Here is a 23027-nt window from a genome sequence, read left to right as displayed (position 1 = left end):
TTCACTCTGTTAATGTAGTGTATCACGTTGATGGATTTGTGTGTGTTGAATCATCCTTGCATCCCAGGGATAAATCCCAGCTGGTCATGGGACATGATCCTTTTACTATACTGTTAAATTTGGTTTGCTAGTATTTTGTTAAGGATTTTTACATCTTTATCCATCAGGGATATTGGCCTGTGCTTTGCTTTTCTTGTAGGTCTTTGGCTTTGGTATCAGGATTGAAGATGCCCTCATAAAATGAGTGAAATGTTCTGACCTCTTTAATTATTGGGATGAGTTTGAGGGGAATTGGTATTAATTCTTCTTTAAATGTTTGATCGGATTCTCCAGTGAAGCCATCTGACCCTGGGCTTTTCTGTGTTGGGAGATTTTGATTATTGATTCAGTTTCCTTATTCATTATTGAACTGTTCAGGTTTTCTGTTTCTTCATGATTCAGTCTTGGTAGATTATGTGTTTCTAGAAATTTATCCATTTCTTCTAGGTTATCCAATTTGTTGGCATATGATGTTTCATAGTAGTCTCATAATCTTTTTTTATTTCTGTGATATCAGTTGTTAATGTCTCCTCTTTCATTTCTTATTTTGAGTTTTCTCTTTTTTTTTTTGTTAATTAGTTTAGCTAAAGGTTTATCAGTTTTGTTGATCTATTCAAAAACCCAACTCTTAGTTTCATTGATTTTTTTCTTTTGTTTTTCTAGTCTTTATTTTGTTTATTTCTGTTATAACTATTTTTTATTTCCTTCCTTCTGCTAACTTTGGGCTTGGTTTGCTCAACTTTGGGCTTGGTTTACTCTTGTTTTTCCAATTCCTTGAGGTATAAAGTTAGGGTGTTTATTTAATAACATTCTTCTTTTGTTTTTCAAGTTTATTTATTTATTTTGAGGGGGGATGGCAGGGCAGAGCGGGCGGGGAGAGAGAGGATCCCAAGCATGCTCTGGGCTGTCAGCCGGAGCCTGACATGGAACTTGAACTCATGAACCAGGAGATAGGACCTGAGCCAAAATCAAGAGTTGGACAGTTAACCGACTGAGCCACCCAAGTGCCCCATAATTCTTCTTGTTTAATGTAGGCATTTGCCACTCTAAACTTCCCTCTTCATACTGCTTTTTCTACATCCTGTAAGTTTTGGTATGTTGTGTTTTCACTTGTATTTGTCTCAGATATCTGTGATTTCTTTTTTGACCCATTGGTTATTCAAGTGTGTGTTGTTTAATTTCCACATATTTGTGAATTTTCCAAATTTCCTTCTGTTGATTTCTTGTGTAATTCCATTGTGGTCAGACAAGTTATTTGGTACGATTTCAGTCTTCTTAAATTTGTTAAAACTTGTTTTGTGACCTAATGTGTGATCTGTCTTGGAGAATGTTCTTTGAGTACTTGAGAAGAATATGTATGGTGCTGCTGTTGGGTGCAGTGTTTTGTACATGTCTGTTAGGTCCATTTGGTCTCTTGTGTTATTCAGGTCTTCTGTTTGTCTTTTCTCTAGATGTTCTGTCCGTTACTGAAATTTTCTACTATTAATGTGTCGCTGTCTGCTTTGCCCTTCATTTCTGCCCATGCTTGCTTCGTATATTTGTGTACTCCGGTGTTAGGTACATATATATTTATAATTGTTGTATTTCCAGTGAATTGACCCTTTTACCAGTAATGTTCTTCTTTGTCCCTAAGTATAGCCACTCTCCTCTCTTTTGTTACCATTTGCATGGAATATCTTTTTCCACCCTGTCACCTTCAGCCTATGTGTGTTCTTAAATCTAAAGTGAGTCTCTTATAGACGGCAGGTAGTTGGATCTTATTTTTTTGTCCATTCAGCCACTGTATGTCTTTTGGTTGGGGACTTTATTAACATGTACTGATAGGGAAGGTCTTACTATTGCATTTTGTTTTCTGTCTTGTAACTTGTGGTCTCTCGTTTTTCTTTTTAGCTGTCTTGTGTGTCAATGACTTTTTTGTGGTGACGTGTTTTTAATCCTTTCTCATTTTCTTTTGTGTCTCGTCTATAGGTATTTTCCTTATTGTTACCATGGGAGTTGTATAAAGTATCTTATAGTTACAACAGTCTATTCCAAGCTGATAACCAAGGCCACTTTTAATCTTGGCACAATTTTAAGGAATAAGGTACAACAAATGGATTGTTTAAACTTTTTCGTTTTAACCTTCCTTTAATTACTTTAATGGAATTAACTAGAGTTAGTGGATGTATATTTCATGAGCCTAATGCAACCAAATCCCAATGGTATTTTTTTTTTTAGAACTTGATAAAGTGATTCTGACATTCATCTGGAAGCATAAAGGGTTAGACTATCCAAGAAATTTTCGAAAAAAATATAATAAACGGGGACCAGTACTGTTAACTATAAAATAGTGTATCTGCAGTAGCAAAGCTTTGTGTTACGGGCACAAGCAGAGGACTGGAGGGGAGCAGAGAGGGATGAAGACAATGCCCCACTCAGTGTATGAAGATGAATTATTTAATAAATATTATTAGGATATTTACCTTTGGGGGGAAACTAGGTAGATTTCATATATCCTACTATGTACAGAATAAACTCCAAACAGATAAAATTTTTACTTCAAAGACACTTTAAACTGAAAAAAGAACTAGAAGGTTGGCGGGCCGGGGCGGGGGCGGGGCGGTGGCATGCCTAGATGGCTCATTCGGTTAAGTGTCTGACTCTTGATTTCGGCTCAGGTCATGATCTCACGGTTTGTGAGTTTGAGCCCTGCATTGGACTCTGTGCTGACAGCATGGAGCCTGCTTGAGATATTCATTCATTCATTCATTCATTCTCTCTCTCTCTCTCTCTCTCTGCCCCTACCTTGCTCGTGTGCTCTCTCTCTCAAATAAATAAACTTAATTAAAAAAAAAAACTAAAAGAAAATGTAAGTGAATAGTATATCATATTAGGGTGGGAAGAAATCAGTTAAAAAATCATTTGATGGGGCACCTGGTTGGCTCAGTTGGGTGACCGACTTCTGCTCAGGTCATGATTTCACTGTCCCTGAGTCCGTGGGTTCGAGCCCCGCGTTGGGCTCTGTGCTGACAGCTCGGAGCCTGGAGCCTGCTTTGAGTTCTGTGTCTCCCTCTCTCTCTGCACCTCCCCACGCATGCTCGGTCTCTCTCTCAAAAATAAACAAACATTTAAAAAAATCATTTGATTTGACTCCCTAACAACTTAAAACTTCTGCACATCTACAACCACCGTAAAAAACAAAAGGCCTAAAACCAACTGAGACTATTTCCAACGTACAGAACAGTCCCAAGGATTATGTCTCCAATTTGGACAAAGGAACTCTTAACAATCAAAGAAAAAAGTGGAAAAATAGGCAAAAAATATATAAGCCCAGTTCTCAGAAGCAGTAGAAATGGTCAGAGGCGTAGGAGAGGTCACAGAACTCGGAGGTCGGAGGGTGATTGCGGAAATGCGCATGAAAGCGACATTGTTGCCATTTCTACCTTGCAGACGGGCAAAGGCTGTTTAAAGTCTCTGTGTTGGTACAGCCTCCGGGGGACACCCCACGGGTTGGGGGTGCACCGCGACGCCGCCTCTCTAGGCAGCAGATGGTCCGCAGGATCTAGAGGCTCAACATTTCTTCAAAGACTTTGGTCCCAGCGATTGCACTTCTAGGAATGTCTTCTAATAGGATAATCAGACAGATAAAGTTATGTACACGTTCTCGCTGTAGTATCATTTTTCATGCTTCTTACTCATTATAATGCATGGTACATTACATAGAATTTCCACTTTAATAGGGGGTACAAAATTCAAAGGCTACTGAAAGGAAATGGAGTGAAAAAGCATTCTCCCTCCCTCCCAGTTCTGTCCTCCATTTCTCTCCCATGGAGCAACCAGTTGCTTATAAATCCTTCCAGAGCGACTTTTAGCGCAGGTAAGAATGTACACGTGATTGTGCTTTTTAGTTTGTTAATTTGTTTAACTTTGAAGGTCTGTGGTAGCACACTATCTGTACCATATGTACGTTGCTTTTCTCATTTAATAAATCTCCGAATGTGTTCCATTAGTAGTAGGCAATATAGTACAGAAGTTAAAAAGCACGCATTAGTCGGGTTGGAACAAACACTACTGTTTATGAGGTAGGTCATCTTGGACAAGTTTCTTAGCTTCTGTGGGTCTTAGTTTCCTCATCTATAAAAGGAGTATAGGATTAGCTCTTACCCATAAGATTACCGAAGTGATTCGGTGACTCACTATATAAAGTGCAGGAATAGCAACTGGCACATCTTACATAAGTCTTTGCTACCATCAGTGTGCATAGAGCTGCAGCCTTGTAACAGCTGTATAATACTCCACGCCAGGGATCTATTCCACTTTGTCCCATATTAGTGAACAACTAGATATTTCCTAACATTGCTGTTGCAAACAAATTGCAGCATTTGTTGTGACACTTTAAAAAAATTTTTTTAAAGCTTATTCATTTTTTGAGAGACGGAGACAGAGCACAAGCGGGGGAGGGGCAGAGAGAGAGGGAGGCACAGAATCCGAAGCAGGCTCCAGGCTCCGAACTGTCAGCCCAGAGCCCAACGCGGGGCTCGAACTCACAGACCGCGAGATCATGACCTGAGCCGAAGTCGGACGCTTAACAGACTGAGCCACCCAGGCACCCTTGTTATGATCCTTTTTTAAAGGAAACCGCATAAATGTCCAAAGTGAGTTTAATTATGGCACAGTATATAGGCACACATATGCAATATAGCCCATCAAAATAAGGTTGTAGAAGGGTACCACATATGCAAAAATGTTCCCATATATTTTTTAAGTAGAAACAAACATTTTTAATATTTATTCAATTGTTTTCCATTATTAACATGAAGTAGATTATAGAAACTGGAAAACCATAGAAAAGTATAAAGTTAATAAAATAATAATTGACCCAGCCCTATGATCCAGAAATTGCCATGCTTACCGAACGTATTGGTGAATTTTACTTAATCTCTCTCTGAAGATTTGCACCAATTATTTCCTAGGAAACAGAGGTTGCCACTTTGATTAAAAACATCTGGGAGCTGAGAGTTGGATTCCTCAGATAGGTTGGCGAGACGTGGGGGGCATAGGTGAAGCCGGCTTGGAGGAGGAGGCTTGCTGTGGACAGGAGGGCTTCCCAGGAAGCAGTGTTGCTTGAGCTGACCTCTCTCTGAAGAATCACAGGCGCTGTTCCTTTTTGGTAGCATCCCAGAAATGCTCATCGTTCTCTGTTTTGTCTCATACGTACACTCATTCAGTAAACATGTGTCACCACGGGCCCGTTCTGTACCAGCACATTTCTACGTCCGAGGGGCTTGGGCACGAACAAGATGCGTCGCAAGCTTGTGCGCCTGGAGCCTGTGTTCCAGATCTTGTCCAGAGACACCTGACAAGGCTGAAGACATAAGGAGTGTACAGCACCAAGAGGTTTCACCTGCCAGTGACCATGAGCACTTTTCCACGCTCTTCCCAGTGGCGTTTTTTGTGGCTGCAAGGTTTTCTGTCCAGCTGGTACGCATTAGTTTAATTAACCGTTCCCACTCTGCTGGGCGTTCGGATGGTTTGCGGAAGACTTCATGGTCTCCGACGCATCGCTCGCCTGCTTTTCAAACGGATCATTCCAGTCTCCAGCGTGACCAGCAACGTGTGAATGAAGGTGCCTCTGCCATCAAAATCTTACCGCCATCGGCTGTGTTTTTGTGTTCGTCATTTCTGTTCATTGAATTAACAGGCACAAAACGGAGCTTCATCGTTTCAACGTTCATTTATTTAATTACCGTTAAATTTTAACCTTTACTTCCTCTTAAGTGCATTTTCTGTTTGAGTCCTTTGTTCTGTTACTTCTTTTGGCTCTTGCTGTGAAAAGCGGACTCTGTACAGGGACGGCTGAGAGCTCCGATTCTGGACTCCCCCAGACCTGGTTTCTCTCCAGCCCTGTTACTTAGGAGCCGTGTGGCCTTGGGCCAGGGGTCTGGGAGGTGCTGAGGCGAGGAGGGCATTCCCAGCACAGGGGCACTCCTTGGAAGCTAAGTCACAGAGAGTTTGCCTGGGTGCGTCCGAGGCACAGTGGACCCACTGTGTCTGGACTGACCTCATAGGGCTACCACAAGTATCCCTGGCTCACTGTGGAATTTTCTCAAGTGTGGCCTTTGGCGTGATGACAGGCAGCACAAGGCCTCATATCAGCTTTTTCTCCCTGGAAGTAAAACCCAAACCCAGTAGAGTACAGAGGAGCAAGGCAGGGAGGGCTAGTGGGAAGGCTGGAAGCTCTGTAGTCGGGCTGCTCTGGCTTTGAACCCCAGCACCCTCACCGCACAGTTGTAAGTACTCCGAGTCTCGGCTTCCTCGTCGGAAAACCGGGTGTCATCTCTGCACCGCACGCTGGGAAGGCCAGCCACGATTTATGTCAAGGGCCCCCGGCAAAGGAGGCGGCAGCTGATGAGGGCTGTTAGGAGCCAAGAGGGAACAAGGGAGACATCCTACCATCATGGAAGGATGACATCGGGACTCCTCCTGCCCAGCCTTTAGTCACCAGCCCCTGCTCCTCCCCTGGATTCCTCACGGGTAGTGCCGCCCCCACCCGTCGTGGGCTGTAGTGGGAAAAGAGCGATCAAAGGCACGTTTCTTCCAGAGGGCCGGGTGCAGTTCCCAGGGGAAATTTATCACTTGGAAATTGGAGAGGGACCGACTGGGTATCTCAGAAGGTGACCTTTTTGGTGACTAAGTCCTTTTTCTAGGAGAAAAGGATGTTTGGATGCTCAGCAGCCACATCTGCTTTTGAACTCTGTACGGTCTGTGCCCTGGCCTCTCCCCACCCCAACAGTCCCCCCCCTTACCCTCCTATTATTCAAACAGAGGAAAGTTGTGTTTGTTGACCACTCTTTCGGGGTGGGAAAGGAATGTAATGTATGCATAGACTGCCCAGAATTTCCTGTTAGACACCCACTCCAAACCACGGCCCTGGGCTGCATTCCAGAGATTTGCAGCCCAGTCCTACAAGAGAAGAAAGGGTGCATTCATTTAAACGCCGGCGGCCGGCGAGAGGAACCCCCCCCCCCCCCCCCGCTCCCAACTCAAAAAAAGGTGTCTAGCTTGTTCCCTAGTAATACAGTTGTGAATCCAGCTGCGTGGGCTCTTCAGGGTGTGCTCTGACATCCCCACACGTGAAGAAGCGTTTTTTCCTTGGGAGACTCTGGTGTGCACTTTTGCACCCTTAACAGCACCGGTGTCCATGCTGATGCTTGGACATGTTTTTAATGTTCTGCTGTGAATACTCAGACGCTACAAAGCTGCTGTGGAATCCTTTCTTGATTCTGCTCTTGCAACAAGAAAGAAGCTAGCATGGAGGGCAGGTGTTGGTGCTTTGACACATTAGCAGTAGATGTGGTGTATCAAGTCCGTTTTCTCCTAGAAACTCTGTGGTGCTGGGTCTTTGGCACGGAGGCCGGCTTGGCACTGTGAGAGTTAAAGGCCAACCTTTGTTGTCTGTAGCTGCCAAGATGCAGTTCCTTGGCTTGGGGAGAAACCCGAATGACTTGGGATGGATTGATGGTAAGTAGCAAACACTTCGACCAACCAACGTTCCCGCTTCTCTGAGCTTCATCCTGAACTACTCTTCTGACTGTGTAGGGGTGTGTTTGGGGCAGTGGGAGTTTCAGGTCAGATGTGAGATAAGGACAGGTGGGTGGGGTGTTGACAAAGACAAGTTACGTGAAGCTCGGAGTTGGTGTAGACCCAGGAGGTTTTGGTCCTGAGACCAGGGGTTCGGGAAAGAGCCAGGGCCTCCTCACGGCTGTAACCCAAACCAGGTCAGAATGCAAGAACGGTTTAAGGGCCCGGGTTATGTGGCATGGGCTGCTCCCACACTGATGGAGAAACACTGGCTGCTTGAGGGGCAACAGCTCAGTTTCTGGATGCAGGAGGGAACCAGTTAGGTCAGGAAGTATCAGCGGAGGGCTAGAAATGCCCGTCTTGGCCTGTACATACCAACTGGCTGTGGATTCACTTGCACCCTCCATGCGTTGGCATAAACACCGTTTGATAGCTCCTCGGACCCGTCCCCTTCATCCCACCAGGGGACCGAACCGCACTGTCTACCTCGGTGGGCTTTGCCCAGACATTTCATGTGTTTAATTATAACACTTTCTTTCTAACCGGATTTCATATAAGAGTTCCTAGAAAAGGCCTGAGCCCTAGGCCTTTATTTTAAGCTTCACATGGGGAGCTGCTTTTTATTTGTTTAGTTTCTATGATGATGATTATTATTATTATACAAAGAAACTTTGGATAGGAAGTAAAGTTTTAAGGAGCTACGTCAAGTTCTAAGTTTAGAATTCACATAACCAAAACCAAAATGGTTCTGCCTACGGGTTTTTTCATAAAGCCAGGCTGTTTTCGTAAGGACTGTTGTCTGGATACACGCTAACTTCCGAATGTTCACAGGGAGACATTGCTCAGTACCTAAATCGATCAATCTCTTCTTGCTTGTATCTTAAGCTGCCGGTAGATCTTCTCTCTTGAGCACCACACGTGCTTTACAAACACGCGTGTTTTTGCTGCATCCACACAACAGCCCTGCAGACGTAGGAATGAAGTGGTGTAGCTTAGGTAGATGAAGTCACACTGGCTGACGCGTGGCAGGGAGGGACTCAAACCCCAATAATCACTCCACGGCCCATTTTCTCTCCGTGTAATTTATCTTTTTTAATTTTAATTTTTTTATTTCTTATTTCCATGTAGCTTGTACTTAAAGTCAATTTTGGGGGCACCTGGGGGGCTCGGTTAAGCCTCGGCTTCGGCTCAGGTCAAGATCTCACGGTTCGTGGGTTCAAGCCCCGCGTGGGGCTCTGTGCTGACAGCTCAGAGCCTGGAGCCTGCTTCGGATTCTGTGTCTCCCTCTCTCTGCCCCTCCCCTGCTCATGCTCTCTCTCTCTCTCTCTTTTTCTCAAAACTAAACATTAAAGTCAATTTTTAAGTAAGAAATTTCCATTCTAGGCTCTTTACCCAAAACGGTCCACATCTCTGATTTGCAGATACGGTATCCTGGAAATCTTTGATATGGATTGATAGCCTGTATCAGTCCATTTAAAATTTAAGCTCGGTGGTTCCAGTCGCAAGGTCAAACCGTGACATTTGCGGTACAGATCTGCTCGTGCCGCTCCCCATTTCCATAGAGCCAAATGCAGACTCATCGCATGGTTTACAAGGCTGTCGTCAACCACGTCCGCACCCCCTCGCCACTGCTCTGACTTCTCAGATACCTCGTGCTGTCTCTCACATCAGGCCCTTTACCAATGGCTATCTCCCCACTTTCCTGCCCCCTCCAGCAATTTTATGAAACCGTCAGCCCAGCTCAGAAAGCATTTCTTCTAAGAAATCACTCCTACCCACCCTCCAGTTGGGACTGTGTGCCCTGTGCTGCCCGTCATAGCAAGACGCAAACTGTACCAGAATCTCTTGTTCGATGTCTCTCGTGCTAGACGTGAGCCACGTGAGGTGGGGACGGTGCCTGTGTGGTTCACCAGTGTTTGCACACCACCTCGACAGGGAGCTTACGTTTCCAGGGATAATCTTTTCCATCGCAAATAACGTAAACCCAGAAAAACAGGTAATTTATTCTCTTCTATAACTCAGAATCCCGGGAAGGATCTGGTTTTAATGAAACCACGTCCCCAGATGGTGTTGTCGGAGATTCGTCCCTCTCCATGTCTCAGCTGCTTTTTCCTCCGTTTTGGCTCGTCCTCGGGTAGGTGCTTCTCACGTGGTGGCCAGAGCCACCAAAGGCTCCAGGTTAACGTCCTACCCATTTGGCAAGCCAGCAAAAAGAGAATATCCTTTCCAGTGGCTGTAGCGTGGATCCTGGGGCAGACTCTCCTTGGCCCACGTTGGGTCAGGTGCCAGTCAGTCACGTGGCTCGAATTGGCCGGGCCTTGGTAATGGACGGAAAGCAGCTTGGGGCGGGGGAAGGCCGTAGGATTTTTAGACCCGGCCAGTCAGCATCCTGAGCCCTTTCAGAACTAAGTGCCAAGGAGGGGTGAGGCTGAGCAGCTCCATTCATTTCCCCCACTGGCCTGGTTTTGAGAGCACCAGACAAGCCCAAGAGTGTTCAGGAAATTAGACAGCCCCCAGCCTCCCAAAGCTTCCTGTAGGCCCTAGAACAAACCTTGCTTAGTGGGAAGAAGCCCGGCTCCTCCCTCAGTGTGGAAGCGAGGCCACTTTGGGCTGCTTCACCTCCTGGTGCAGAGAAGGGAAATCCTGAGCGGGCTGCCACTTTCCTTTCAGGGTGATGGCCTCCCCGGGGACTCACTCCTGCAGCTCTGTTTGTGGCTTCTACATGGTAAGCCATCTAAGGGTAGAGATTATGAGTAGCTCGCCATCTCCAGGTTTAGGATTTTTTTATCCTGTAAGTTAGTCTGTTAATTTGTTTGTTGGTTGTGGGGAAGACGTATATGACCCGAGGATGAAAATGGGATCTGGGGGCTGCGGGTGCTTTTTGCAAAGCTATGTACTGCCCTGCTTGGGCATCAGCTGCTCAGTGTCCCTGGGACATAAACAGATAGCGTGTTTACTTGCAGAGAAATGTGCCATTGGCCAGGGAAGAGACCGCTTTTCTTTTTCTTCCCCTGACTAAATTATTTGAGTGTGGCATAAAAACAAACACCATGAGTTTATCGCAGTCTTTTCTCCCCCCATTTGGCATGTTCCCTCCTTGATCTGACCTGATCGGTCAAGACTGTCTTCAGCATGGCACATGGACTTTGGAAACAGGCCCCCTTGGGTTCAGATCCTGGCACACGCGGTTACTAGTTGTATTTCCGCCGCGGTGAGATGGAAACCGAGGTGTTGATCTCCTTGGGTAGCCGTGCGGGTCACCTGAGATGAGAACTGAGAAGCAGTGGAATTCAGAGGGCTGGCCCCCAGTGAACAGTGGTCACTGTCCCTTCCCCACACTGCTGCTTGGAAGGCCTGTGTGCCTGGAGGTCCCCGTGGCCGGGCCTGGCCTACCGTGGGGGGCCCCGGGTAAGAAGACGGGGGTGCCCTATGACATGCACCCAGCCGTTCTCAAGGAAGATAAAACAGCCATCATTTCCAGGGGGTTACGGTTCTAAAGCTCATCATTAGCAAATCAGGACCTTAAACTCACACTTACTTGGCCACTCGCCCACGCCTGTCCATGCCTGTCGAGTTGCTGGCAAAGACAGTTTTTCAGTCTTTTCTCAGAATCTCCATGTGAATGCGTTTGGTTTTGCCGCTGGCAGAAGAGTACCCCAAGACTTTTAGCAGAAGTTTGGTGATCTCACGACGGGGAAGGTGGTGCACAAATCACTTAAGTACGGAAAAAGGGGATCGTGCCAAAACTGCTTTTCGGGATAGATAAACTCCAACAGTTACCACGCGGACTCAGTGATTTCCTACGCTGGTACTTTCCCCATTAACCCTAAGCACGGGCCCTTTGTGGCCTCTGCCCAGAGTACGTTGACCCACCCAGAGGTGGTTTGTGGTGGGACAGCCCTGGATGCATTCCCAGGCACTGCTCCTGCCCCTCCAGGTTGTCAGTCTCCTCCCCTGAGGTGTGTTTTTCGTTTTATTCTCATTTTTGCCTTTGATTTCTGACTTGCGGCAGCTTGTCTTGAGGCCCAGATAACAGAAAAGATAACCTCACTCCCTCCGGAGGGACAGGACGGGCCGGGGAGCGAGTCCATGGCACAGGGTCGCCCTGGGCTTCAGGAAGAGGGACTCTGCCCTGGCCAGCCCTGCCCCGGCCGAGCGCGTGTTCTCTGTCCCACATCTGCTGTTTGTGTTTTAAGTGCAATGGAAGACTTCAGTCCTCCCATCAGTTACTTGACAGACGGCAGAGTTTAAGAAAGGGTCTTCATGCCCTCACACATCTTATTTCTTCATGAGGTCAGGGTTGGAGTTAGGAGTGTCCAAGGACCTAGCTTCAAAGTGACTCTTTCTTGGCACCCTGCACAGAGTAACGCTGCTCGGAGAGTGTCGAGTCTGACTTGTGCCTGAAAGGATCTTTGTTTTGGAGTAGTGCTTAGTCCTGGGTCGGGAGACTGTCTCCTGGGTTCAGGAATGCAGATGGGGCCTGACCCTGAGGCTGGGTCAGTTAATGAGCAAGCAACCCCCACCGGGCTGAGGTCAGAGGAGTTCTGTCGGCCGGCAGGCTTGGACCTCCATCGGCCAGCTGGCCCTCGAGGATTCGCATGTTGAATAACAATCCTTGGGCGTGACTTCCCGGGGCCCCTCATCTTCTTGTGCTGAGTAGGTCTCCTGGTTTGGGGGCTCTGGGGGGGCAACTGCACGTTCGAGTTTTCGGGTTGCATTACGGCCACGAGTACGTGCTGCAGTTGGCCGCAGTGTGCTTTTCTCTTTCCAGCATCCCAGTGCAACGTCAGCTTGAAGAAACAGAGGCACCGTGGCATCCTCAGCTCCTTCTTCTGCTGCTTCCGTGATTACAATGTGGAGGCCCCACCAGCCAGCGGCCCCAGTGTGCTTCCGCCGCTGGTGGAGGAGAACGGTGGGCTTCAGAAGGTCAGTGCTGGAGGGGACCTGTGCACTCAGCAGAGCCCCAGGAGCTGCAGGTCTGTCCCCCCCCCTGGTGAATATCCTGAATAAGAGCCTGGGATAGCATGTGTGCAGCCACTCACCGTACAGCCCTGAAATTTCCACAAAAGATCATGTGTTTTGTCAGAGGATGGGTCAGTCGTTCCCATTTAGCAGACGGAAGAACATATTTGATGAGAGTTGGAAGAATCACTTCACATTTTTATAACATTCTGTCTTGGGAAGTCGGCTGCGTGAGATGGAGAGTTAAAGAACCAGTAGCAGAGAGAGAAATGGGAAGACAAATGAAGACACAGAGGCATGGGAAAGAACCAATACTAAGTATAAATGGATTCAACTACCTTGTTTAATAACACACGTATTTATTACACATTCTTTTATATGCAGCAGATGAAAAATCCTAAGTCAGATTTTCACAGTACATAAAGAAAAACTAGACTCCGCCCACATGCTGCCTAGTGGACGTATCTGTCCTAAACAAAGCGACTCAGAACAGTTAAAAGGGTGAGTAGAAAGATATCAGGCAAGTAGAAGGGAAAAGAGAGCAGGGATTACAACGTTAATCTCAGTCGAATTAGACTTTCAGGTAAGAATCACTGCAGGAGGCGAAGAGGGATTATTCACTGTGAAGACAGTTGAGATTTTGAGGACGCAAAACCCGTGAAACTTCATGTTCCAAATAATGTGAGCGAAGGACATGAGCAGGCATGTCACAAAATAGGAAACATAGGCCAGTAAACATGAAAAAATGTTCAGTATGGCTGTTAATCAAAGAAAAGCAAACCGAAGTGTTGAGATAGCCCTTTCCACTTATCAAATTATTGAGGATATTTGTAAAAATATTTGGATTCGGAGGAGGGTAGTGACAAAGGGGTTAGACGATATAAATCAGTTGTTCGTAGCCATGTTAATTGGTTACAACTTTCTGGAAGGAAATTTAGCAATATAATCTTAAAGCCTAGAAATTATTTATTGGCGTAATTATGGATTATTGAACTACAACACACTATCCAACACAGATCATAATGCTGCAAAATTGTAAGCAACCTAATGATCAACAATAGAAAATAGAAAAACCATAGAATAAGCCTATACTCAAATAGTATGCAACTATTAAAAATTACCTCTCGTAGGGGTGCCTGGGTGGGTGGCTCAGTGGGTTAAGCATCCAACTTTCGATTTTGGCTCAGGTCATGATCCCAGGGTCATGGGATCGAGCCCAGTGTCAGGCCCTGCACTGAGTGTGGAGCCTGCTTATGATTCTCTCTCTCCCTCTGCCCCTCCCCCCCACTCATGCTTTCTCTCTCTCTGTCTCTAAAATAAATAAACAAATAGGGGATGAAAGACTTCAGTGTAGCAGGTGAGTATAAGTATATGTACATAGTCCTACATGCACACACAGGCATTCAGAAGACTAGAATGATATATGCCGAAACATGAAGAGACTATCTCATACTGGTGGGATTATGTATAGGATTTTCTCCCCTCTCCTGTGCTTCATTTCTTGCTCTCTTTTTTCTTGTAGCTTTTCCCACTTTTCACAAAACAAGCTGAAATTACTTTGGGGACTAGAAAGTAAATTATTTTTAAAGTACACATGAATGGAGGGAGAAGGGTTCTGGGAGGATGACAGCCTGAGCACGTGGCTCCCACCGTTGAAATTCTCTCTCCGGATAAACCCGCTGAGCCTGCCAGTGGAATCCGGAAAGCGCAGTAAGGCTTCTGGTTTTCCTGACATCTCCAGGGGAAGGAGCAGGCGCGGGATTCATCCTCTCTGAGCCTCAGTGAGAAGCAGGAAGCCACCAGCAGAGGAAAACGCTTGCCTCTCTTGGGGTCCCAGGACAGAGACTTGAAACGGATGGTCCCACGAGGTCCACCGGCCAGCAAGAGCTGTGGATCCCCTCGGAAAGGGCCCGCACTACCCACTTGATGCGTGTGGTCCTTGGAGGGGCTGTACTGATGAGCTGAATTGCTTTCACTTCTTGTGCCCTAAAGCAGCCCACTGGGCGCAGAGACTTTCTTCCTGTCCTTGTGGTTTGTCGGTTTGGGCTCTGCTGGACCACAGAAACATTGCTCCTTGCCGGACCTGGCAGTGCGCCCTCGTTTGCCACTGCGGAGAAGGTCCAAGTCGAAAAAGTACACTATGAGGCTCCCACTGAGGTGGAAGCAACAGAAGAGACAGAAGAGAACTTTAGTAGGCAACTCAGGAAAGGATACGTCAAGAAACGAATTTCGAGGACAAAAGTAACGTCTAGAACTTAAAAAAGAAATCCCATGATTTCTAAATATAAAAACTTAGTAAACAAACTGAGAAAAAGGAGAATGAGGGTGGTCACTGCTGAGGCCGGAATTAATGTTCTAGAGCAAGTGGAGAAAATATCTTTCAGTTCAGACCAGAAACACAGAGATGATCATTGTGGGAGGAGGGGGGAAGGGTAGGAAGAGGCATCGAGGAGAGCTAACCTGCAAATAGGCGTGCCAGGAAGAGAAAAGGTAGTAGAAGGAATTTTTCTTGAGCTGAAAAAAAGTATGAATATGTAGATTGTAAGGGCTTTTACCAAGTAAGTATACAGTGAGATGAGTGGGGCAGGTTAGGGGAGCACATGCCTGGATGTGTGCTGTTGAAATTCTGAAATTTAGGGGCACCCGGGGGGCTCAGTCAGCTGAGTGTCCGACTTCAACTCACGTCCTGATCCCACTGTTCGTAGGTTCGAGGCCCGCACTGAGCTCTGCACTGACCGTGTGGAGCCTGCTTTGGATTCTCTCTCCCTCCCTCTCTCTGCCCTTTCCCTGCTCCCCGCCACCCCACTCTCTCCCTCTCAAAACATAAATAAACTTTAAAAAAAAATTCTGAAATTTAAGTGTGAAGAGACAATCTGGCAAGCTACCAGAACGAGATATTTTCAAAAGAAAGAGAATTACAGCAGTACCAGACTTCTCATCAACAATACTGAAAGCCAGAAGACTATGAAAAAAAATGTTACAGGCTATTGAGAGAAAAGAATTCCAGACCAAAAATTCTATATGTGACCAAGATAGCATTTATCTGTTGAACCAAAGGGAGTGCATTTTCAGACATGTCATGATTCAGAGAGGGGACCGAAAGAAGCCTGGGCGAGATTGATATTCCGTTATGATACAATTATAGAAGACGTAAGAATAAGTACCACCTGTTAGGAATAGAACCGTACAAGCAGCACAGTTAGGAAATAGATCCTGAAAATTCACAAGGAGTGAAAGGAGAAATGGGCAGCAACGTGAGTAGGCCGTCAAAATTGAGAAAGGGGGAAGAGAACAAACATCAATAGTAAACCTAACATAAAGAGGAGGCATAAAACCCAAGTTCAGTGAACCAGATTCCCCTCACAAAAGACCACGACCGTATCAGATTGGCTTGACAAATTCATCTGTATGCTGTTTCCAAGAATAGACCTGCATCAGATAGGAACGATTTTGGCAGCAAGGAAAAGAAAACTGAGAAATAATAGCTTAAACAAATAGGGGATTATTTTCTCACATAAAAAGCCTGAGTCTGGCAGTTGCCGGGGTTTGTTTAGGTGCCCGATGATGCCATCAGGGACCCAGGTTCTTTCTGTTCTTCCGTCTTTCCATTTTTCCGCTCCACCGTCCTTGGCGCGGTTGCCCTCATCCCCATGCTTGTTTATTATCCCAGAGTCACAGGCTTCAGACAGCATATCCACATCCGAGGGAAGAAGGCGGGGAGGAGTACCCCCACCTAGGCCGCTTGTATGGGAAGTCAGTGCTCTCACAGAAAACCCCAGGGTACGTCTCCTTCTGTCTGCATGGCCAGAACTTTGTCACACGGCTACCCTCTGGCAGCAAGGGAAGGGAGGCCCGAAAGGGGAAGACTTTAGACTGGCCTATTCCCGCCCTCCGCAGAATCAGAGCTCTCTCACAAAGGAAAAAGGAGAAATGGCTGCTGAGTCAACGTGCCAGTCGGCATGGGCTCGGTTAGGCCGTAGGCACAACCCCCAGACCTCAGAGGCTGCAAACGGTAAAAGTCTGGTTTTCACTCACGCTACAAGTTGATCGGGGGTCAGCTGTGGCACTTGTCCAGTAGATCTATAATGTGAGCCACCTGTGTTGTTTAAATTTTTCTAGTAGCCTCATTCTTAAAAATATTTCTTAAGAGTTGAAATTGCTCTTAATAATACATTTGATTTAACCGAAGACCTCCAAAACATTATTTCAACATGTAATCAATAGAAAAAAACTATCAATGAGATAAAATTTATACTCTTGTTATCTTACTAATTCTTCAAAATCTGATATGTATTTTATACCTATAGCGCATCTTAACTTAGCTCTAACCACCTTTTCACAGGGTCGGTAGCCACACGTGACTCATAGCTACCGCCATCAGATTGCGTAATGTAGCTCATCCTCATTCATGGACTCAGACTGAGGAAGGCCCCATCTTTTTGCTTTCGTCGTTGCCGTAGCAGGAAAAGGGAGTGTGGTGAATCACACTGGCTCTTAAAGTCTTCACTCAGAAATAACATGCCTTGGGGTGCCCGGGTGGCTCAGTCGGTTGAGCATCTGACTCTTGATCTCAAGTCAGATCATGCTCTCAGGGTTCGAGCCCCACATTGGGCTCCATGCTGGGCATGAAGCCTACTTAAAAAAAAAAAAAAAAAAGAAGTCACGTGCCTCATTTTAACTTACATCTTCTTGGCCAAAGCAATTCACATAACTATGCTTAACTTCAAGGAGCGTGGAAGTGCAGTCCTACTGTGTGCCCAGAAAGAAAACTGGAATTACTATGACAGTAGATGACTAGTAGTTTCTGACCCAACGTCTAATATACGGTGGTTTTTAAAAGATGGAAAATAGATGGGCAAAATGGAAAAAGCAGATAAGATAACCAGAAAGCAAAGGTGACAAAATTGGTATCAGACAGGGGCGCCTGGGTGGCTCAGTCGGTTGAGCGTCCGACTTCAGCTCAGGTCATGATCTCACGGTTCGTGAGTTCGAGCCCCGTGTCGGGCTCTGGGCTGATGGCTCAGAGCCTGGAGCCTGCTTCCGATTCTGTGTCTCCCTCTCTCTCTGCCCCTCCCCCATTCATGCTCTGTCTCTGTCTCAAAAATAAATAAACATTAAAAAAAAAAAAATTAAAAAAAAAAATTGGTATCAGACAAAATTCGAGGCCAAAAACAAACAAGAGAAAGAGGGACGTTTTCTAATGATAATAGGTCTGATACATCAAGTGTGTAATAGCCATAACCTTTGTATACTATACTAATCAACAATATAGACAAATATGTAGAAGAAAACCACTTAAATACGATAAAAAACTGTCTTCTAGAAATACAGGGTGCCTGGCCGGCCTCGTTAGTATAGTGTGCGACTCTTGATCTCAAGAGTTGTAGCTTTGAGCCCCGTGTTGGCTGTAGAGATTACTTAAAAATAAAATCTTTGGGGCACCTGGCTGGCTCAGTCACAAGAGTATGTGACTCTTGCTCTCGGGGTTGTGGGTTCAAGCCCCACACTGGGTATAGAGATTACTTAAATAAATAATTTTTTTTAATAAAATAAAATATTTAATAAATAAATACAGCAAGCCACATAGGAAAATCTCTGGCAGTTTCTGGCTAATGTAAGAAGATAAGAAAATGAAACAATTGATATAAATATGAAAAACATTGGAGTTTAGCTTTATTTGCATATGACATGATTATTTACATAGAAACCCCAAAATACTTCAAAAAATGGAATCATTAAAAGGTTTTGCTCTGGTAGCTCTTAATTATAGAGAAATGTGTTAGGTTTCTAGATAAGACTTAAACTTTATATAGACGAAATAATGTCAAAGAATAGCTGAGAAAATTTTGGGAAAAAATCATGAAAAGATGACTTCCCTTAACCTTACTCTACATTGGTGTGGAAAAACCTATTCGTGGAATTTATATGATGAGATTCCACTGTAAACCCTGTTGCGGCCCCAAATTCTAACGTGTTCCCTCGGTGAGCTTTCCTCGGACTCTCCCTCCCCCAATTTAGATCATTGCTTTAGAGAATCGCCATTAGCAAAAGGACCATCGTTGGTACCCTAGGCCTGTGAAGGATTCAAACAAAGAGAAGAATCGCGGCTGTCTTGGTAAAAGTTTTAATTTAAAAATAGTATTTGCCTAGGTGAAATGGCATGAGAAAATGGCGGCGTACCTCTGGCAGGTTTCTTGGAGTAGCTGGCTGTATATATGAGAGAATAAAGGCCTTTCAAGGCAGTTCTCTGGCAGAGCTAGGCTTACCCGGACTCAGTATTCATTCCTGGACTTCTTCACTTACGTTTGTCACAATTGCTTTTTAAAGAATTAACTCTAAGTAATGCATCATTTGCATTGCACTTACTATTCGGTCTGTAAGACCAGACCCCACAGAAAGAACCTGTCAAAGTGGGGCAGCTACTGCCTAGAGGACCCTCTGCCCTCCCTCTCACTCAGCTTGGTCAGGACAACTGGAACACAGCCCAGGCACATTAGACGTGGAAGCTGGTTCTAGGCCCATCTCTACCGCTGGCCCCCAGCTCTCCCTGCCTCTTGGAACTCAGCATGCCGGAAGCAGAGAGAAGGCTGTGGACAGAGTGCAACAGGTGGCATCTAGGGTTCTATCCACATTACGTATTCGCTTTGTCCTGGAGAAATGCTTCAGCAGCAGTGGCCTAGAGTGGCAACCATTGCCTCCATCACAGTTAACAACCTGGACCTGCACGCCAGTTGCCCAAAATAAAAGGGTGTGCAGCCCCTGACGAGAGGCAAGAAGAAGTCAGCGCCCAGGGGACCCCAGTGGCCCAGACCACGGAGGACTAATCAGGGAGAGGACAGAGGAGAGGGATTGCTGAACACTCCCTAATACGTGCATACCCCATGCGCGCGCGCAAACTTCCGGGGTGATTTTCCAGCCCAAACATCTGTCCAGAATAGCACCTTCGGTCCTAGCCTGTGTTTTGCCAAGCCCTTCAGGTATTTGCTGTTGTTATCTCTTCCTTCACTGATGTGCTCATCTTGTCTGAAGGTACACCTGTGTGTTGCGCTGTTTGTAGCCTCCCACTGGTGCAGTGCTCCTCACTTAGAGATGATCTTGCCCCCTAGAGAACATCTGACAACATCTAGAGACATTTTCGATTGTCGCTCCAGGAGTTCTACTGGCATCCGGTGGGTAGAGGCCAGGGATGCTGTGGAACATCTTACAATGCTCAGGACAGCCCTCGCAGCAAAGAGTTACCAGGCCCAGAATGTCAGTAGCTCCAGGGTTGAGAAACTCTCCTCTGTCGTGACCCAACAGGCTTGTGAGCTTCTGCTTGAAGTCTCCCCACCAAGAGCAGCCACCTCCTAGAGCCAGATGTTGGGAGTAATATTACTTAAGAGCTTCTGAAATGAACTTCTCTGCAGAAGTTCTTAAAAATGGATTTGATTTGATTGCACCTTTGTGTTGGAGAGCAGCACAGCTCTGCCTTGAATAATGGCAGAAGGCAGTTTAGGATCCTTAAGGCAAGCCCCAAGTGTCCTGAAAAAGGAAAGAGCCATCAAGAGGATCTCGAGAGGAAACAGGAGTTGCTGTTACTCGGCAGAGGTGGTAACTAGGGCTGCAGATGATCAAGAGGTTGCTAACTGGTGTTTAGAGTCAGAGCAGAGCCCAAAGAGGTGCCAGCCACCTGCCATTGTCAGCAATCTGGTTTGACCCCTTCCCATGAGACCCTGGTCACAAGCGACGCCCTCGGTAAAGATGGATACACTTTTCACAATAGTTCCATGTGGGAGACCAGGAAACAGCCTCCTATCTCCTCATCAGGAACTGTGATGCTGGTATTTATTGCCTCCCGTCCTTCCATCTAAAAAAGAAGAAACAGAAACTGGAACTGCTCAGTGGAGATAACGGAGAAGAAGTGTTCTTTTTTTAGCATTTATTAATGATGCTAAAATAAAATGTTTTGGAGTGCCTGGATGGCTCGGTCGGTTAAGCATCCGATTCTTGATTTCTGCTCAGGTCATGATCTCACAGTTTGTGAGTTCAAGCCCTGCATTGCACTGACAGTGTGGAGCCTGCTAAGGATTCTGTCTCCCTCTCTCTCTGCCTCTCCTGTGCATGCACTCTCTCTCTCTCTCAAAATAAATAAATAAGCTTAAAAAAAATAAAAATGAAATGTTTCCATCAACCGGGTTTGGAATGGCTGGCATTCCAGGGTTGCAGAATGGGTGAGGCCCCACTTTGAGGCCTGAATTTTCTTAACACTCCCTGAAAATACAGTTTCTGTTCCCCTTAAAGGGGACTCTGTCTCCCTTCTGTCCAGTCCTCCTCTAGAAGAAAACCTGGAGTGACCAGGGGATTCCTTGTAATCTGATAAACTAGTCTTCCTTCCTCTACATATTGTATTGACTTAAGGCTTAGTCTTTTTAGGGAATAACTAACTTAAAAACAAGAAATAAGGCAGTTACTAGAGGGATTAATGGATCAAAGTAGTATATGGGCTTTTGTGTTTATTTTTCAATTAAGGATTAAATTCCTGGGAGTAAGGGAGGCACCATTTAAATAAGCAAGATTAGGGGCACCTGGGTGGCTCAGTAGGTTGAGCGTGTGACTTCGGTTCAGGTCACGATCTCACCCTTCGTGGGTTCGAGCCCCGCCTCGGGCTCTGTGCTGTCAGCCTGGAACCTGCCTCACTTTCTGTATCTCCCACTTTCTCTCTGCCTCTGCCCTGCTTGTGCTCTCTCGCTCTCAAAAATAAATAAGAAACATTAAGAAAAACATTTAAACACGCAAGATTAATGAGCCTTAGGAACCCAGCCTGGTTTGTCAGGGGTGGGGGGTGTCTGGGAGGCAGAGTGGAGCCCAGTGCCCTAATTGGAAAATCGTTGGGTTCCTCCTGTTCATTGAACACCACCAGGGTGCAGAGAACAGGAAATCATAGGGCTGCCGTACTCAAGAGTGCTTTGAAGTTTCTTTTGAGTATATGATCTACTTACTTCTCTTCAAACCTGACAATGATTTCTTTTTTCTTTTTCCTTAGGGTGACCAGAGGCAGGTCATTCCCATACCAAGTGTATGTATATTTATCAAATTTTATTTAAACACGTGTAGAATCTTGTAGCTTTGGGCCTACTAATATAAGTGGTTATTTAAATGTTCTTGCATACATTGAGTTTTAGCATATGGTACAAACAGCTCTGTTCTGTTGAAAAATGAAGCTACATTTTAAACTGTGAGTAGAAGGTTTCTCAGGAACAGCAGGACAACCAGCATCTAGTCACCAAATTCTCACCTTTCCTTTCTTTCTGCAAAGGGCCTCCAAGCTAAGGCGGCCTGCTGCCCTTCCCCACCCCCAGCACCTCAGCCCCAGCTCCATAGACTGGGAGAACAAACTTTTGCCCAGACGTAAGATTCTGCAGCAGGCTGTGTCCCAGGGGGCTCCTCCAGCCCATGTCCTGGGTGAGCAGACCGTTTCTGACTTACTCAGCAGGGTCAGTAGCTTGGCCTTGGCTCTAAGATCAGAAAAAAATTGCCCCAATTGTATTCCCTGAACTTGAAGCTGTTCCAGCTGGGCACTCCTGTGGGCCACCATTTCTCTCTCCAGCCTCGGAATCTGGGAAAGGAGCCCCACCAGTGGTCAACGTCAGCACGGGCCACCCCTTAGACATCCACTGTCCCCACTGTCCCTGCTCGTCCTCCTGCTCTGACAGCAAGAGCCATTTAGCCTGAGGCTAAGCCGGCAAGAAACAGACCAGCGACCGACTCTCCAAAGAGACTTGCGCCAGAGATGTCCGTATCCAACAGACCTTTTAAACAGTCCTGTGTCCTTATGGAAGGATTTAGATTTTAAAAGATGTCCATAAATTGATACTTTAATCCCTAAAGAGTCTCTGATTCAGATTGTTTGATTCACATCTGTGCATCTAACTTTCCTTGGACTTTTTTATCTCACAGAGAAGAATGGATTTCATTAGTACAGGTTGACTCCAAATTTGGTAATGAGTGTCACTTATAAAATAATAAATTGCCCCCTAATTTTTTGATAATTCCATTTTTCTCCGGACTTTAACTCTCCATTGATTAACAAGTTTCAAGGGTTTGTGGAGTAGTTCTGACTTCACCAGCATGCCTGGAAGTCAGGCTTTGTCAGGAAGACCGACTTTATTCAAAAAGATTGATCAGGCAGCAGGGCTTCTCATCTGGTGTTTGAGTAGGATACCCAGTGGGATTGTTACCAGAGGTCTCTTTTTCACCGTTATGCAAAGTAATTTCATACATTTCTTCCTACAAGATACCTATATTAAATAGATGACAGGTGCCACCTCTCCCCCTACCTGTGATACTCCCATAGCACTGGTTTTTCTCAAAGTTCATTAAGTGCCAAACCAAGCATTTGTCAGGGTAAAACTCTGCCGAGGAAAATGACCCTTCCCCCACAAATCTCAACACATTCTAGAATCCCAGAATGAAATAGCCAAGGGGAA

General features: G+C 45.8%; 1 protein-coding gene across 7 annotated transcripts in view; it reads left to right on the top strand.

The window, feature by feature from the left end:
* Positions 1 to 23027, top strand: part of CTDSPL (CTD small phosphatase like) — a 121710-nt gene that overhangs the window by 72836 nt on the left and 25847 nt on the right. For 3 of the 7 annotated variants that reach the window (XM_053904008.1, XM_053904011.1, XM_019418689.2), the window contains exons 2-3: positions 12371 to 12525; positions 21584 to 21616. The exons of 1 other annotated variant lie outside the window; for it this stretch is intronic. In XM_053904008.1, coding sequence (XP_053759983.1) covers positions 12371 to 12525; positions 21584 to 21616 — 188 coding nt within the window. Of the gene's footprint in view, positions 1 to 12370; positions 12526 to 21583; positions 21617 to 23027 lie in introns of those variants that run through there. 3 more of the 7 variants (XM_053904009.1, XM_053904012.1, XM_053904007.1) reach the window with 2 other exon arrangements.

This window comes from Panthera pardus, unplaced genomic scaffold (assembly GCF_024362965.1).
Source record: "Panthera pardus isolate Hobbes unplaced genomic scaffold, ASM2436296v1 HiC_scaffold_16, whole genome shotgun sequence".
NCBI classification, from domain to species: domain Eukaryota; kingdom Metazoa; phylum Chordata; class Mammalia; order Carnivora; family Felidae; genus Panthera; species Panthera pardus.
The sequence above is the reverse complement of the archived record's forward strand: the minus strand, read 5'-3'. Positions and strand labels throughout refer to the sequence as shown.